A 13,658-nucleotide genomic window follows, 5' to 3' on the forward strand; every position below is an offset into this window, starting at 1 on the left:
TTTAAATGTATAAACCAACAAACATTCTAGAAAGCCTCAGATATTGAATCTATGCAAAAATATATGCAAAGGGTCTCTCATATGGCTAAACAGGTTATTAATGTAACTCCACCGGTTTCAAAGGCTTTGCACTAGTAAATAATCTGAACTAGTTCATCAATCTAAGAGCCTTTTAAATGTAACGGAATAAACAGCCATTCCCAAAGAAGCGTGGGGCTGGACTGATTGTCACCACTTTTCAAAAAAACCTCTCAAAGAACAAAAAGTAGGGAAAAGCCCGATTTTAGCCTCTTTCCACTGCGTCGACCTCTATTACACGAGGTGCATTGTAGCCAGCAGTGAAAGGAAGAATTCCCATCCGGAGCTGTTCTTTTCCCAGGACCAGCCTCCTGGGAGACATGCTAGTTGAGGGTGAGCCGCAGAATGTGCTGACTCAGGTGCCCACTGGGAAGTGGGTTTCCCCGTGTCAGAAGGAGAGCCCACGCATCCCACACACTCCTCCTTCGCCATCCCAGTCCAGCCTCCCTCAGTCCGGTAGGGGAGCTCTTTGAGATGCAGCTTGCTTTTCTTTTTTTGAATGACTTCTAAAGCTAGATCCAACCCCGCCGGGGAGAAATAGTAACGTTTTGCATGTCTAACGGGGAAGGAAGGCAGCAAAGGAAAAAGAAACCTTCCAAACCTTCTGTGGTTTGCAGACAGGTACAAAACACAACGTATTTCCCAGCAGCAAACTTCTGCTGGAAAAGGCAGGCACTCCCCAAGTCCCTGGTTTGCATGCAAGTGAGCTTTTCAAGGTGAACCGCTGTTTTTCCTTTGGATTTGGATTGGCCCCTTCCCACAAACCCCGCTGTATCTTCATAAGCAAACCTGCAGCAAAGCAGCCACAACTCCAGAAGGAGAAAGGATCATCAGCATCTAAGAGAAAAGGCGACCTTCTTACTCCTATTTTTTTAAATATATATTTATGATGCTGCTATTTTAAAATTCACGGCCGCCGGTAATTTTTGCCGTCAAACTAGGGACGGTATTACGCCTGGCACAGCCGGCTGCAGCCGAGCCGCGGATGACTTTTGCTTAGCGGCAGGAGTTCTGCAGCGCCAGGGCAACGCTGTCCTTGCAGCCCAGCAGCAGCAGCGTTGCGGCGCCCGCTCAGGCACACACACACCCTTGGCAGCCAGGCGTTGCCCTTTTAAGAAGCCCGGGTGCTGGCTCAGGTAGGCAGAGCCTGTGTGCAGTAGTCGCTCCTATGGCAACCCAATAGAATGGGATCGCTTCATGAATATTCCCAGGAGCAGGGGCTGCATGAGGAATAAGTGATGACAGTGATGTAAGCAAGCAGTGGCTGCTGCAGGTTGCAGTTCATTGTGTTACTGGCCGGCAGGTTGAGGTGTTCGAGGCACCCGGGCTTGAGCTTCGCTTTCCGGATGATGTCTGCCCGCCGGGAGGCACAGCACATTTGCATCTCGAAGCCAACATGGCAAGGCGGCTGCTGCTGCTGCTGCCGCCCTCCCTCGCCTTCCAGCCAGAAGTGTGTGGCTCTTCTCTAGACTTCTTGCCCAGTGCTCTGGATCTGAGCAAACAGGGATTGCAGTAACACTCACCAAGGGGAGACAAGAAGCAAGTAGCCAAATCAGGACAACGGGGTGAGGGGGGTGGGGGTGGGGGAGGGAAGCTTTTTTGCCTTCCCTCCTTTTTTTCCTTCCCTTCTGGATGCAGAGCCTGTGTTTTGATGCAGAGCCTGTGGATGCCACAGTCTGGTAAGGAGATGACACGCCAGTCCCTGGTCCCTTCTGCCCCTTGATCTGGGGGCAGAGACCTGGGGGCAGTGACGGTTCCCCTCCTTGGGCAGAGCGGGGGGATCTCTCCCTCTAACTGAGCAGCATCAGCATCAGCCATGGACAAGCTGCCCCCCTCCATGCGCAAGAGGCTCTACAGCCTGCCCCAGCAGATAGGACCCAAGGCGACGATCATGGACGAGGAGGAAGACAGTGACAAGGACACCCGAAGGAAAAGCATCAGGCTGAAGCCACTGCCTTCGCCCTCTGCTGGGAGCACCCGGGCGCTCGGGGGAGACCCCGGCAGAGGGGGGGACCCCGGCCTCCTGGAGACGGAGGCAGGCAGCAAGGGCGCCAAGACCAGCACCAACGGGGACTGCCGCCGCTTCAAAGGGAGCCTGTCCTCGCTGACCAGCAGGCACCTCCACGACGCGGCCGAGGAGAAGAGGCTGATCGGCGGGGAAGGGGAGCCGGCCTCCCCTAGTGAGGACAAGAGCCCCCCCGGCAGTGGGGAGCTGGAGCAGGGACTGCCAGCGTCCCCACCACCAGCATCCCCCCCGGAGCCCCAGCAGCAGCCCCCCCGGGCTTGCTCCTCTACCTCCATCAAAGTGGAAGGAGGTGGAGGGTGCGACCAGATCACCCCAGATGAGGACCAGAGGCTGGGCCAAGCCGGTTTCATGCAGAGGCAGTTCGGGGCCATGCTCCAGCCCGGGGTCAACAAATTCTCCTTGAGGATGTTTGGCAGCCAGAAGGCCGTGGAGAGGGAGCAGGAAAGGGTTAAGTCTGCCGGGTTCTGGATCATCCATCCCTACAGCGATTTCAGGTACAATCTCCCCCTCCTGGCCCACACAAAGCTCCCCGCCTGCCCCTTTCCCTAGCATGCCCAGACCTTTCTGCACAGAGCACACACCCAGCCATAACTTTCCTTGCTAATTTCCTAGTCAGAGGAGCTGGAGGACACATCTGACATCTCCCCCAGTCAAACCATCTGCAGGTTTCCTTTATAGTTAAGCTTAATTTTAGTGTTGCCAGCCTATTATTAATTTTAAATTGTATTTTTAACCAACAAACATCTTTTGCTTTGGCTTTTTGTAAGAGAAAGCCTCTCCATAAGTTCAGTGTAAATGGGGAAAAATGTTCCCACCTGATGCACAACCTTAGACTAAAAGCATGGATCTGCTGCTTAACCAGTCCTACATCTCCAGTTGAGAAGGTGTGGTCTGCCTGTCCCATTTCCGTACCTCAAAGTCCTCTCCCTTCTCCTTCCCCAAGAGTTACAGAAGGATGTTGCTACTGTTGCTGTTTGGTACAGCTTCTTACTGCAGCATCGTTTGTCAGGAATTGGTATGTGCAGGGGATAGCAGCATTCATTAAGAAGGAACTTAATACCTTCAGAGTCTTAGAGAGAAAGATTTTCTGTTTTGCATCTGTAAATCCTTATTTGCAAAATTAATTTGGATAGGGAATAGTTAACATTGTCTTTATGAAAGTAATGTCTTGCTTTCACTCAGCAACATTTCCATGAAGGTTAATCAGGAAATTAACTTGTAAACCTAAAGCCAATATTTGTGTAGTTCTGTGTAGCAGAGGGGTTGAGTTTGGGTATTTCTGAATAAAGTATTGTCTGCTGCACAGGTGAATTGTCCTCTGCAATATGTATGTAAAGTACTACAATCAATAATTAATTACTTAGTGCAATCAATGGCTAAGGTTTATTGCTTCAACTTTAATTACAAGTGGCTTACATCTCAGATTTAAAAGCACACAGTAGAAGAACATTGTTCAAACGCATATTTATCAAACTAGATGATTTTATTGAATTATTGGACTCTTCAAGAAACCTTGCGTTATTCCCTAAAATACAGTTAGCAAGATAATTGCAGGCAGGAGTTCCAGGGTGGGTTTGAGCACCCAACGACAGAAATGACAGAAGCCTCTTGACGCTACTTTTTAGGGATTTAGCAAGCAGTCCACACACTTAGAAGATTCTGCACTGGCACTTAACAGACTTCTTGATATTTGCTTGGACTAACAAATGTTATTAGAAGGCTACATGAATTGGAAGACTGCACTGTCATTTAAATTCAGTGCATTCAAGTGTCCCAAGTGAACAGCTGACCGAGCATATGAGGGTTTCCAGTAGCTGCATCACGATACATAGTCCTTGCAACCACAATCTTATTCAAACCCAGACTGGAAAGAGTACAAAATTGCCTCCCTGTTGTGACTGATCAAGTAATACGTCACAAACACCATGAAACATGAGAGTGATTAGTTTTAGAAAGAACAAAACCAATTTCATGCTCTTGGCTATAGATCTTTTTATTATTTGCCACAAGTCTGGAGTTAAAAATTTAACTACTGTGCTTTCCTGGGTTATTCTAGCAAGGTGTTCTCTGTGTGTCACACCCTAAGGAATTTTGGATTTAGACTCTGGATTGTATTTGGATTTATGCAAAAGTAGCGTTCAGTTTGCATATCTTTTATGTATCTGTATAGTGGATTTATTCCCTTCCATCTTTATGACTACATTTTCAGCATAGAACCAGACTGTCAAACTTCAGTAAATGGATTGTAGCACTGAGGTAACCACGTTGCCCAAGGTGAGATGGTCCTAAGAGTTTATTTTTTTTTTAAGATTCCTAGTGAACCAGTGCTTATTCCTTAAAATGGCACAATTAATTATGAGGTAAGTTTTTATTTCTGAGGTACTTGGCTATAGGGCCACTCCTAGCTTTACACAAAAGAATGAAGTATGCAGGCAAGCTTAGGCTCTCCCAAGCCAGATGATCACACTGAGTCTGCCAACACTCAGATGTTCCTATGCATGCAGATACATATGAATGCACATATGACTCGTTAGTATTAATAATAAAATCCTCCCCTGACTGTAGCTTTGCATTTGTGCAGAGAAAGCGCAGTGAGTTGGATATCTGTACCCTGGTGCAAGACACTCACAGCTCAGGGTCAGAATCCAGGTAGGCTGGTATCTTGCCACTTTGTGTTTTTTCTAAATTGATGCCAGAAGCCTAGCACACAAATATGCACTTCCTCCCTACTATGATATATCAACATCAGATGGAACAGTGGTATTGATTGTGCAGAGAGACATCTGAAGAGGCCAGGAGGAGTTGGATGCGCTACTGTATGGTCAGTATGTATATTTTCCGGGGAATATTGTTCACCCGTTTCTAGGTCACTTGCAGCATATCTGCTTGAATATGGCTGCCACTTAGAGAAAATGCATGGGCTTCCATGAAAAATGACTTATGAACAATGGCTACCTTGAAGGAGAAGAGTGGGAGCTTTCCTGGATTCTATTTGGGTTTTGTATTCCCTCCTTCCCTGAATGCTACTAAAGCATCTCTCTTGGAAACAACTCACATGAATATGAATAACATTTTTGACCTCTGAAATGCAGCAGATTGCACCAAGGAGCCTTATCAAAATATTTGCAAGAGTTATATCCTTGACCCAAAAGACTCTATTTTCTGCTTTGCAAATTACGCAGTGCAATGCGTGATTGCTCCTTGTTACAGATGGGTGCAGATTCTGGAGCACTACAATCTTGCAAGAGGCATGAGTCTCCATTATTCTGCACTTTGCTGTCACCAAAGCTGTAGAGTAGCATTTGGTGTACCAGTTTCAAATTAATATTTAAATATTTAGACCCAGATCTTGTTTTCTGGGTTTGTGGAGAAACCAGTTTCACCTCTGCAAGCAAGGTGCATTTCCAGGCATTTTGGTAGGGCTCCAGACCTCATGACTCCTGTCTCAGTACAGCTTGAGATGTGAACTTTTGAATGGAAGACTCCAGCCCTATTTACTGGAGCTTGACTGTGCTCCAGTGAAATGACATTGGTGTAATTCCTCTTACTTCATGGAGTAGCTTCTCCTTCGCACAGTGTGAGAGGAGTTCCTATTTTAGACTAGAACAGAGGCTTTCATCATAGTCTCATTAAGTTATCATTTTAGCATCTAATATGGCTAATTCCAGAGACAAATCCATGACCCTCCAAGAGTAAAGCAAATTAATATAGATTAAGGCTTTTGATTTCTGCTTTTAGTCCATTGTGAGGTGAAAGGACACCAAATGACCTTTATAAAAACCAAACTCAGTGCCCCTGACTACTCATGACTAATGCAGTGGACCAGTTCTAGGAGCACTTAAAAGGTGTCTTAGCAATTTCTAAAGACAATAAGAATACTAGGTCCTATTCTGAGGTGCAGATGTATGTGCTAGCACCCTGCATTTATTTGCATCTGTGGTTGATCGCACATAGGCACAGAGCCAAACTGCATTTCCTAGATCAAGATTGATCTGTAATTTTAAAAGCTTTTTTGCTGGCTAGATAAAATTGTAATTTATTGCTTAGAGGAAGCATTGATCCAGTACAATTGGTTTAATAAAAAAAATCTAGACAAACTATGATCTATCTAGTTTGTAGCTGACTGAAGCATATTGGTTGTAGCTGCTATCCAAATTGCTTGCAAAAAAGTGTAGCCTGCTGCTTTTAGAAGGCCTGTGAACAGATACACTATCTGAAGGACCAAAATAGTCCAAACAGTGGATGTAAATAGAACTGCACAATATTCATTGCCCAGTAATCTATTAACTTCTTCACAGAAAAGAGAAGCTGCTGCCTTCTTGAAAACAATGGAAAATATTCTGCTCAGTAATAGTCCCAACTTCAGATTTTGGAATTTTGCTTTCCACTCTCCTCCCTTACTTGTAATACCTGCCTGCAGATAGATGCTTTTTCTCCATTTGCTTCCTTTACCAGAGCCGCCTCTCTGCTTGGGAACCTGGGAAGGTTTCTGTGGCACCAAAAGAAATAGATGCTCAGGTGCGATGTATAAGGTAGGGAAATTCCTGAAGAACAACATCATTCACTCCCCTTTGTGCTGCTCCAGACCTCTGAGCGCTGTCATTCAGACTGCCTTCTCACAGGGAATCAGTGGGGTTTACTAATTATACTACTAAATACTGAACCCAATAGCACTGGTGGGACTGAGCAGAAATGGGAAGGATTTGTCTTTACCTTTTTCACTCTCCTGAGTAGAAGTGATTTCCAGAGTGCCTCATGGAGTGCTGCTCTGTCTGCGGAGACTGTTTTCCTTCATAAGCTTTTCACTACTTTGTTAGAAGGGTAAACAATTTGTGAAGCATACAGCACTGCTCACTGACTTTGGCAGTTCACTTAGGTGGCTGTTGCTCTCCCTGCTCTCAGACAGTAATGCCCTTTTCTTTACCTGCTGCCCAGAATGCTGGTGGTTGTGCCAGCCTCACTTCATGCCTACCCACATTCAGAAGCTGCCCACGATGGCAAACTCTGATCTTATGACTTGCCCACTGGTCATAGTAAAGAAAAATGAAAGCTACCCATTGTGTAAGCCTTACGTACAGCAAATTGAAATTCTGGTTCAGTGAAACCTCTGCTTAGAGGGAAAGGTCGGGGAAACAGTTGCATTAGTAGCAGAATCTGTGCCTGTCATTAGAACAAACACAAAGTGCTAATCAGGCACAGGTCTATTGGTAGGCAGATCATAGACTCGGCTACCTTTTTTTTCTTGTTCATGCTGATGGCACACATCAAAATGGTGTGGGGACACTGCTAGCTGAGGAAGGGGAGATGCTTTCTTGAAGTCAGATTTCACTGTCTTTACTGCAGACAACTTTCCTGCCAATTTCCAGGGCAGAAAATGAGATGAAAAAACAGGTTAATTTCCTCATGGCTTCTTTCTTCCTTTGGCACTTACAAGATAGTCAACTATAATAGTAATAAATGTTCATTTTGCTTCCCAGCACCATGGCGAGGAAAATGGTATTACCATCCCCAGTTTATAGCAAAGGTGGCAGAGACTCATAGAGATTAAGGTCAAAAACATTCATTAACTTGGTGTAGTCAATCTGAGGACCCATTTTGCAGAGTATGTAGCATCACACAGCACACTGTATGTTCAGAGCTCTGTCTCTGTGGGTGCATAGTAAGGAATCGGACATCGCTGTGACCCAGAAGAGGGCACGGAGATAATGTCTACCTGTTTTAAGAGTCATGGGTGCTGTAAGAAGGGTGGGACACTCTGATTTGGACCATTTCTTAGACTTGCATGATGAGTAGCCAGACTGAAGAATAAGCATGCCAATCCCACCCACCCTCTTCCCGAGCCTCTGATGTTTGTTACTTTATCTGTTGTTACAGCAAAAAAAATATCATAGCTATAAACAATGATATAGTGTTCTCTTAATCATCACCTAAGAATATTATTCTAATTGCAGTCTTGGATTGAGTGATTTGCCTAACACCTCTGCAGGAACTTTTTGGCAGAGACGAAATCTCCAGGGCACTGCTCATCTGCCCTAGCCATCACATCTCATTCTGCAGTTCCTTATCTCTTTCATTACAAACCTTCCAGATTGTGCAAGAAATGATCTTGTATAGAAAATCTCTTTCCTGCACACGTCTGCCTCAAGCCCTTCCTCTCATCTTGAATGAAGCATGAATTCTATAGGAAGAACTGTTTTGAATCATGTAATGACTGTAACAATATATACATACAGCTAACCTCCATTCTGCTATTTCATAACCTGAGCTTTTGACTTTGCAGTCTAATTTTTAATACAGTGTTTTTGTACAGTTGTTAAGGTTTTAAAAACAAATCAATCCCTGTCCTCATAATAATATTTCTGAGTTCAGTAACAGGTATGGATCTTTTTGAGGATATGCTGCACTGCCCTCTGCTCTGAATTAAGCAATGGCCGTAGCAGGTAGTTACAGCAAAAGAACAATGATGCACTAGATTCTTGGGTTATGCTCCAGGCTCTGAAGGGAAATGTACTCTGCTTATTACGAACTCTCTGCTTGTTTTCTCCCCAGTACCTAGACATGACGCCTTCTGCCCCACTCTCTCCAACCTGTTGTTTTCCCCATCCCTCACTTCAAATTTGTGTTTCTTACCCCATCAGTCCCATCTCCATTTTCTGGGCTTCTCGTGGCAGGTTTCTTGTGCAGCCAGTCCTAGGTCCCAATACCCAGCTTATCATCTGAACACTGTTTTCCACCTCACCTTAGTTTTCAGCAATGCCTCTCCACAACTGCCCCCTCAAAATTGCAGTATGTTGTGCTTGGTACCTTCCTCAGTCCAGCTCCCTCCCTTGCCAATCTCCATCCTTATCCTTCAGGTTTTTTTCTGGGTGGATCTCCCCAGAATAGTTTCCTCTCCTTTTATATATTCTTAGTTGCTATTGTCCCTCTGACCCTTCAAACATTCTCAGTTTTCTCAGTCCCTGCTTTCCTTCCTGATTTAAGAATGGATCATTTTGCCTAGTAATTTAAAACCCTGCCACATTATCCCTCTTTCCATCCTTGGACACTACCAGCCCAGCAATGTTTAGACAAACTCTGCCCAGTTTTTACTTTTTAAACTTGAAATATCTGAATCATTGGAGCTAAGCATTTAAAACGATGAATTTGTATGGAAGCACAATCTCCACTGCATTAGTATGAAACAGATTTTATTTGAGGGAAAAATGTGTTTTCTAAAGGTGTTTATTGGTAGGCACATGCAGAATCAGTGTAGGACTTTTCAGTACTATTATAAGCAGGTAAACTTAAGTTTTTAATACAGTGTTATTCTGGTTAGGTAACTATGCTTAGTGCTTTCTGTTGCATTGAGTTTTTTTTCTGTTGTAGAGTCACTGCTGCTGCACTGAAATCCATGTATTTTACGGATAAAAGAGTAATCTTTGTCTGGAGATAACATAGTGCCATTTTAGCTTTAAAGCATTGAAATTTGTCTTTGTTTCTGATGTGTTATGAGCATCTCATTAGCAAGCCCATGAATCCCTCAGTTTGCTCCTGAAACCAGCTATCTGAGCTCTCATCTCTGCCAGAGCACAGATTTCTTCCTTTCTCTTATTTTTGAAAGCTGCGTTGGTGCCAAGGCAGTTATAGGTCAATTGAGTTATTGTTGATTCTAATTGGCACTGTAACAAGCTATTAAATCAATTTACCTACAGATGAATGTCACTCAGAAAGAAAGGTGCCAACTCCTTTTCTGTCTTTGAGAACTTCAAAAAAACCCATTTCCACTGATGAGTGTTAAGGCAAAGGCCAGTCTGTAGGGAAGTGGCTAGTGAGAGCATAAGATTTCATCCCTAAATGTTGATTCCATGAGGTCTATGGCTGGGCAAGGTCCAGGCTGTTCCTGTGTGTGGAGGGGTGAGTCTATTTCCAGAACTCAGGACCAAGGGGAAGAACCAAGAAAATCACCATGACTCTTATATACCTTCTCTGGTTTGTAACAGAGCGTGGGTTTATTTCCATGTGGAGAGACCTCTGTCGTCTTCTTCTCCTTTGTTGGTTCTCAGTATCCCACATGTGTTCCTGTGACTGCTGATGCCAGTGTGGTATCCACAACCATCTTTCAAATCGGGCAGCACCTGGCTGGTGACATAATTACCTTCTTGGTGTCCAGTGATCTATAGCTTCTTGAGATTTACTTGCTCTGTTACAGAAAAGTCAGAGTTATTATCGTGAATGGGGTGATTTAAATTCTGTTCTGAAATGTTTAGATAACCTCTTCCTCTAGCAGTAATACAGTGCTCATTCCCACATTATCTGAACATTTCTTAGTGAGACAGCTGTAAAACAGTTGCTTTTCAGCCTACAAGTCAGGAAAAGGTCTCTTGACCAAGTGGCACTGCAAATTCATCCTGGGGTCTCTAAATCAAGGCTGCTTTGTATATGACAAGCAGCAAGAACTGCTCAGGTATCCTTGCTTAAGTGGGCAATTTTTTTTTGGTGAAGCACAAGGCAGATGAGAACGCAGCTTGGCTCTGTGCAGCTCTACAGCTCTGCAGTGCTGACAGCACTAAAACCAGGGTTTTGTCAGCAGACAAAGCAGTTAGGACTCCAGAAGCACAGAAGAGAGAGCTGACGTGTGCTGGGCTAACAAGGTGCTATTATAGAGACCTTTTTCTGCCCCTTTTCCATGTTGAATGGTTTGCTACCTGGGAAGTCCCTTTTTAAATTGAAAATATTCATTCCATGCAGTGACTGACATCAAATATGGTCAGCCTGTGCCTAGTCTTAGCACCAGCTTGTAGTAAGACCAGGCTGTTAGCTCCTGAAGAGATGCTGCCTACAGCAGGGGAAGGCAGTGCTGATGAGAGCAAAGCAGATGAGCATCCAAAGGGGAATACCAACATCAGCTTGAGGACCCACCACTTGGACATTATAGGGGCACAACTTCTTCCCCAGCAATGCGCAAAAGCTAATCTCATTTGTGGTGACTCGTCCAAATGTGCTAATTAAGGATTTAAATCTCTGCCTCTTTGGATGGAGAGGTTGTCTGTGTTTATGCATCTATTGTTAAAGAGCTTAGAGGCAGGAGAAGTGCCACAGGTTGCCAGCTGAGTCTAGTGTAGGAGCTGGAATTCCTTTGTTGTTTTTTTTTCTTTTCACAGCTGTGCTCAGGGTTCTTGGGACTGCCAGGAAATCGGTAGTTGTACACTGAGTAAGCCCTCATACCTGTATGCAGCTCCAAGGAGACTGTATGCAGAGGAACTCTGATGGGATTCAGTTTTCCTGGTGAGCACTGCTGAGCACTGTTACAGTTCAATGCTCAGTTCCATTCCCTGCATGTTTGGGGGTGGAAAACCTAGCAAAGAGTGTTTGGATTTGTCTGGGTGTGGGAAAGAAATGTCTCACAAAGTTATCAGCATTCCCAACCTTGTGAGGGAGATAACAGCTGCATTCCAAAGACTCGGGGACTCCACATTAATAAGTCCCTTCCTCCCAGCCGTTGCTTCACACATGATTTCAGGGCAAGGTGCTAACTCATCACAGTGCAAACATCATTGTTACCCAGTGCAATGTCTCATCTGCAAAGGCATTGTATGTGCACATGCATAGGTGCATATCTCTGGGGGATGGGAGGAAGCGGAGGCCCCTAATGATCCAGCCCTGCGCTTGTGTTCTCTCACCTCTGTCCGCATTTGTGGCTAGACTGGAGGGATGATGCAGAGCACAGGGGTGTGGGCTGAGCAAGTGCAGGGACCTCTTGGCTCTCTGCAGAGAAGCAGAAGTTAGGCACAGTGAAACAGTGCAAAGGTGACGTTTCCTGCCAGTGTCAGGGTTTGGACTACTCTCCCAACAGTCAAATGGTAACAGAAATGATAATGGCTGACTCTATGCAGCTTTTTTAACAATAGCAAGCCTGCTTTCATTAAATACAAATTCTTGATGCTTGATCTTTCCCCCTTTGCTTTAAAGCACTAATGTGTGCACAAGTTATACTTCTATTAATAACAAGAGGAATATCTTTTCCCATCCCTGGTTTTCTGTGAATTGTGGGGAGGGCAGAAAAAAGGACCCCTCTAGACTACAGATCATGGTCTGTTCTCCTTTATGCCTATAAAAACCATTTGTATTTTTCGTTCTCCCATGCTCATTTAGCTGGAGATACAGTTTGAATAGTAAACAATATATAACAGGTAGAATGACAAACTGGAAGGCAGGTCAGGCACCTGGTTTTGACCCTATGAGTCATCCTGAACAGAATGCTCTGTGCCTTGATTTCTCCAACTTTGAAAAAGAGGTGCTGATATTGCCGGAGGCCATGGAAGATGCTGTAGAACTCTAAAATATTTCAGTGTAACAGAAGATGGCAGAGTAGATGTCAGCAAGGGTGTGGTTAATATCTACAAGGTAGTTTCATGAGAATTTCTTCATGATTAACCTTTTCTGTGTACTGCTGTAGATTTGATTACATCTCGTGTCCATCTTTTGTTAGGTCCACAAAAATGAGTAGATCCATGTACTGTTACGTGATTTCTGAATAATTGGTTCCTTTGTCTTAATAAGAAAACTGTTTACCAATGCTTGTACAGTTCCAGGTATGGTGCTATATTGTGTGGCACATACAAAACTAGGCTGGAAAAAGATAGAAATAAGCCTGCACAGGGAGGGAGACAAGATTAATTTTACCTTTTGTGTCCATAAGTGAGAATTGTGCAGCCCCTGCATGGGGTTTGGAGATGCTCTAGAAAGAAAATGCTCCATCTTTTCCTCATCAGTCACGTGCGTTTCAAGGTGTGCTACCCTTTTCTTTGGGAATATGTGACTTCTTGATTTTAGTAAACGCTCCTGAATCAAAGGTCTGGCACAGAAGCTGGCAAGAGGTCTGTCCTTTTCTGTGGTGTGGCAGCTTTAGAAAACATCCTCTGTTGAATCTTTTGGATAATCTGTTGTGACCCTTGGCTTTTAGTGCAAACACAAGTGTGCTTCAGATCATGTCAGCCATGGTTAAGGTGATACACTGTGTATGAAACAGTTAGAGAGTAGCTAGGCTTGTTCCACAGTTGGGACTTGGAAGAAAAGTCTGGTTCGAAGAAATATTTACATCGAACTCCAGATTTGGCAGTGACTTTTGGCTCAACCCTGACTACATTTGGAAAGTTTTTGGTCCTCAGTTTTGCAAAACCTCATGTCAGATTACATTGTTCAGAGCTTGTTTTGGTGTATTCCCATTCTGACTGGGCTCCTCTGCTTTCTCTTTGCAGCACAGGCACTCCTCTCTTACCCACTCCTGATCCATCACCAGGTGGGGCAGATTCCTCTGGCCTCTTGTTGTCTACATATATTGATTGAAAGCTGGGCCAGAGCCTCCCAAATATGGGCAGCTCTGCTGGTCGCGTGCTCCTTTTGCAGCAGAAACAGGAATTTAGGCTAACAGTGGCAGATGTGGGTATGACCTAGGGCTCTGGCTTTTGAACAGGGGATCTGGAAGCCTCATCTGCAAGTAAATTCACACAGCGAAATCTGCACTGCAGACAAAAAAAGGTTTGCCTTGACATCATCTGCCCTGCTCTGAGATCTG

General features: G+C 44.6%; 1 protein-coding gene across 1 annotated transcript in view; it reads left to right on the forward strand.

Annotated features, from left to right (window-relative positions):
- Window positions 1-1,160: 1,160 nt before the first annotated feature.
- Window positions 1,161-13,658, forward strand: part of HCN4 (hyperpolarization activated cyclic nucleotide gated potassium channel 4) — a 106,356-nt gene continuing 93,858 nt past the window's right edge. The window contains exon 1 of the mRNA XM_064456876.1: window positions 1,161-2,598. Coding sequence (XP_064312946.1) covers window positions 1,895-2,598 — 704 coding nt within the window. The 5' untranslated portion in view covers window positions 1,161-1,894. The remainder of the gene's footprint in view (window positions 2,599-13,658) is intronic.

This window comes from Phalacrocorax carbo, chromosome 7 (assembly GCF_963921805.1).
Source record: "Phalacrocorax carbo chromosome 7, bPhaCar2.1, whole genome shotgun sequence".
In the NCBI taxonomy this organism is placed as follows: Eukaryota; Metazoa; Chordata; class Aves; order Suliformes; family Phalacrocoracidae; genus Phalacrocorax; species Phalacrocorax carbo.